Source organism: Galeopterus variegatus, unplaced genomic scaffold, assembly GCF_000696425.1.
Source record: "Galeopterus variegatus unplaced genomic scaffold, G_variegatus-3.0.2 Scaffold12194, whole genome shotgun sequence".
NCBI lineage: Eukaryota > Metazoa > Chordata > Mammalia > Dermoptera > Cynocephalidae > Galeopterus > Galeopterus variegatus.
Window position 1 is genome coordinate 24,013 of NW_007738305.1, and position 3,203 is coordinate 27,215.

The window sequence follows — 3,203 nt, forward strand, 5'->3', positions numbered from 1 at the left end:
GGAGTCTCAGGTCTCCATATGAACCAAAAGGAGGAGACAGGCTGTGAAGTGTGTAGCACGTTTGTGTATGCGTGTGTGTGCTTGGTGGTGGGACAGGAAGGTGGTATGGAGTCTCAGGTCTCCATATGAACCAAAAGGAGGAGACAGGCTGTGAAGTGTGTAGCACGTGTGTGTGTGCTTGGTGGTGGGACAGGAAGGTGGTGTGGATGTTAGAGGTGTTGGGACTAGGCATGCAGGACAGAATGGAAGTGTCCAGATGGTGTCAACCACCCACCCACCCCAGACTAACCTAAGACCCATGTGGCTTAAACTCTCAAAGAAGGTTAAGTAATCAAGTGTCCCCTTGATAATAGTAGGAGACATTGTAGGTGGTGGTCCTGGATGAGATAGGAAGACGGAAATAATCCCTTGAACTTCTGGAGTACCTGATGCCATCAGAGTTCCCTAATACCCCTTTTAGTTATCCTTATAAATCCTGAAAGACTGGTGATTGCTTAGAGGAGAAAACTCACCCCAAGTCACTCTGATACCTCAGTGGCTGATGTGGAATCTGAACCTCCTCCCAGACTGCTGGCTGGAGACAGGAATCCCAGTGTTCCCAAGTCAGGTCTTGCTAAGGGTTTTTCTCTCCTCGTCTCCCCACTCGGTGTTTCTGAACCTGGCTCCCTAGACCCAGTCTGAGCTTGGTTCCTGGAGGAGTGGCCGTCACAGGCAGTGGCTGTGCAGGCCTGATGTTGCACTCCTTTCTGGGGGGTGGGGGTCTGGGTGGGCCCGCTAAGCATGCGTCTGTCCTTGCAGGCAGATTCCCCAGGCGGCGGCTTCGATGAAGGCTGGCAAGTGGGAGCGGAAGAAGGTGAGCAGCCGGCCCTGCCTCACCCCACCTGGCTCACTGACTTCGCCTGAGGTGCTGACTTCGGCTTCTTTGCCTTTTGCCTGTTTGGTTGCAGTTCATGGGAACAGAGCTGAATGGAAAGACCCTGGGAATTCTTGGTCTGGGCAGGATTGGGAGAGAGGTGGCCACCCGGATGCAGTCCTTTGGGATGAAGGTAAGTAGTATCTGGACCCTTTTAACATGGGGTTTTCTGCAACAATTTTGGAAGAGGCAGCTTGGCCTGGGAGAAGCCAAAGGCTTTGTTTTAGTGGGGGCCGGTGCTCCTTTAGAGCCCCCAACTAAATACGCAGTAGAGCCAGGGAGGAAGCGGGGGGATGTTGGCCTGCTGATCTGGACACTTGAACTCAAAAGCTGGGAATACTTGGTGGAGGTCCTTTAGCTCTAGGGTGAGTGTCTGAGTCTGTTTTCTGTTCCCTATAACAGGATACCTGAAACTTGGGTAATTTATAAATAAAAGAGATTTATTTCTTACAGTCCTGGAAGACTTGAACTGGGAAGTTCAAGGTCAAGGGGTGCACCTGATGAGGGCCTTCTTGGGATTCTGCAGAGTCCCAGGTGGCTCAGGGCATTGGATGGCAAGGGGGCTGAGTAAGCTAGTCCAGGTCTCTCTTCTTCTTATAAAGCAACCAGTTTACTCTCACAATAACCCATTAATCCATGACTGGATTAATTCATTCATGAGGACAGAGCCCTCATGTTCCTCACCTCTTAAAGGCCCCACCTCTCAATCCTGCCACACTGGGGACTAAGTTTGCACACACGTTTTGGAGGGGCAATCATTCAAACCGCAGCAGTGAGTCCCAGTGGGCCAGAGCGGGTTCTTGTATCCTGCTACCCTTTCCTCCCTTGCTACAAGGGCTTCCTAGTTTTGCTGTGTCTGCTCTCCTGTGTCTGCTCTCCAGAAAACAGGAACATATTTACAGCCTTACAACAGAGCAATTGTCTATCCATCCTTCTAGTTTCCCTCTGTATTCTAGAAAACACTTAAAGGTTTTTGTGTGTACCCTGTGACACAACTGTAGAGCCCATGGTGGCTGGAGACTTCACATGTCTCAGAAATCATGACTGACCCCTGCCTGTCCCCAGGGCACTATCTTTTCCTAGCCTGGGGACTCAGTAGGCTTCTGGCTGAGGGAGGGCTGTGATGAATAGCAATGCCACCACTTGAGCCAGCCCAGGAGATCCGCAAATGTGGGAACCATTCAGCCAGAGGGAATCCGGATGGGGGCCTGGATGGGCTAGGGGGACGAGGCGGCTCAGAGTGACAGCAGACATCTCCATGCTCACCACGGCTGTTGATGAGATTCCAGGGATTAGGAGTTCATACTGCAGCTGGGAAAGTGCTACTTAAACATTAAGGAAAGTAGTTTTGACAATCAGGTCATATCGAGTCTAGAAAAATTCGCACACAGCTGCAGTGGAATTTTCCCTTTGTCTCTCCTTTGCCTTTCTCTCCATCCCTCCTACCTTCTTAGGGTCAGAAGGGACATTATAGACTAACTCTTAATTTTATATTGATTTTTCCAGAATTTGGAAGTTTGTGCCTGAGGACTCATAGCAAATGGGTGGTAGCTTGGAACCCAGGGGCATCCATCTCATTATACCACATTGACCACCTTCCTCTCCTTCCTGCCCCTACTCTTTGCCATATTTATTAAAGTCAGTCAGACAGCTTTCCTGAGCCTCAGCACTGGGAAGGGCAGGTATATTTTTCCAGATCCCTGAGAGAGGTGGGCGTGGCCCAGCAGGACCCACTGATCATGAAAACAAGCCACAGCCATGCCCTCTGTGTAGAGGTGGAGGTGGCAGGATGCCAAGAGTACTTTCTCCCCCTTCCTCTTTTGTAAGGGGTCAAGGTCAAGGTTTAGCCCATGGGGAATTCTGATCTTCCAGAAGCAGGGGTCAGGGGTTTAGTAAAACTAAGAGCACAAGTTACCAAACATATGAGCGTTTTGTTGAGAATGCAGTGACTTGGGGAAGGCTCCAGGCCGGCAACCATTCCATGACTCCTGCTCCCTGTCCCATGGTGTCACTGTACACCAGTCTCCTCCAGCTCAGGAACATTCATTGTCAAGGAGACTTTGGCAGTGACTGAAACCAGACAAAAAGCCCTTCCTCATTTCCCACATAACTGGAGGGAGAGGCAAGCCTGTCTGTTCATCTGGTACCACTCAGCCCTGCTCATCCACTGCCCTGGGCTGCTACTGAGAGGTGCCGGCAATGTGAGACCTTGAGTGTCAATGTCAGGAAACAGCCGGCACTTCTCAGGCATGTGTTTGATTCAGGGAGATGTCTAGAGACTGCTCATTTC

The 3,203-nt window shown here is 50.7% G+C and overlaps 1 protein-coding gene across 1 annotated transcript in view; it reads left to right on the plus strand.

Annotated features, from left to right (window-relative positions):
• Positions 1–3,203, plus strand: part of LOC103610981 (D-3-phosphoglycerate dehydrogenase) — a 36,470-nt gene that overhangs the window by 17,347 nt on the left and 15,920 nt on the right. Inside the window, exons 4-5 of the mRNA XM_008595030.1 lie at positions 799–853; positions 948–1,046. Coding sequence (XP_008593252.1) covers positions 799–853; positions 948–1,046 — 154 coding nt within the window. The remainder of the gene's footprint in view (positions 1–798; positions 854–947; positions 1,047–3,203) is intronic.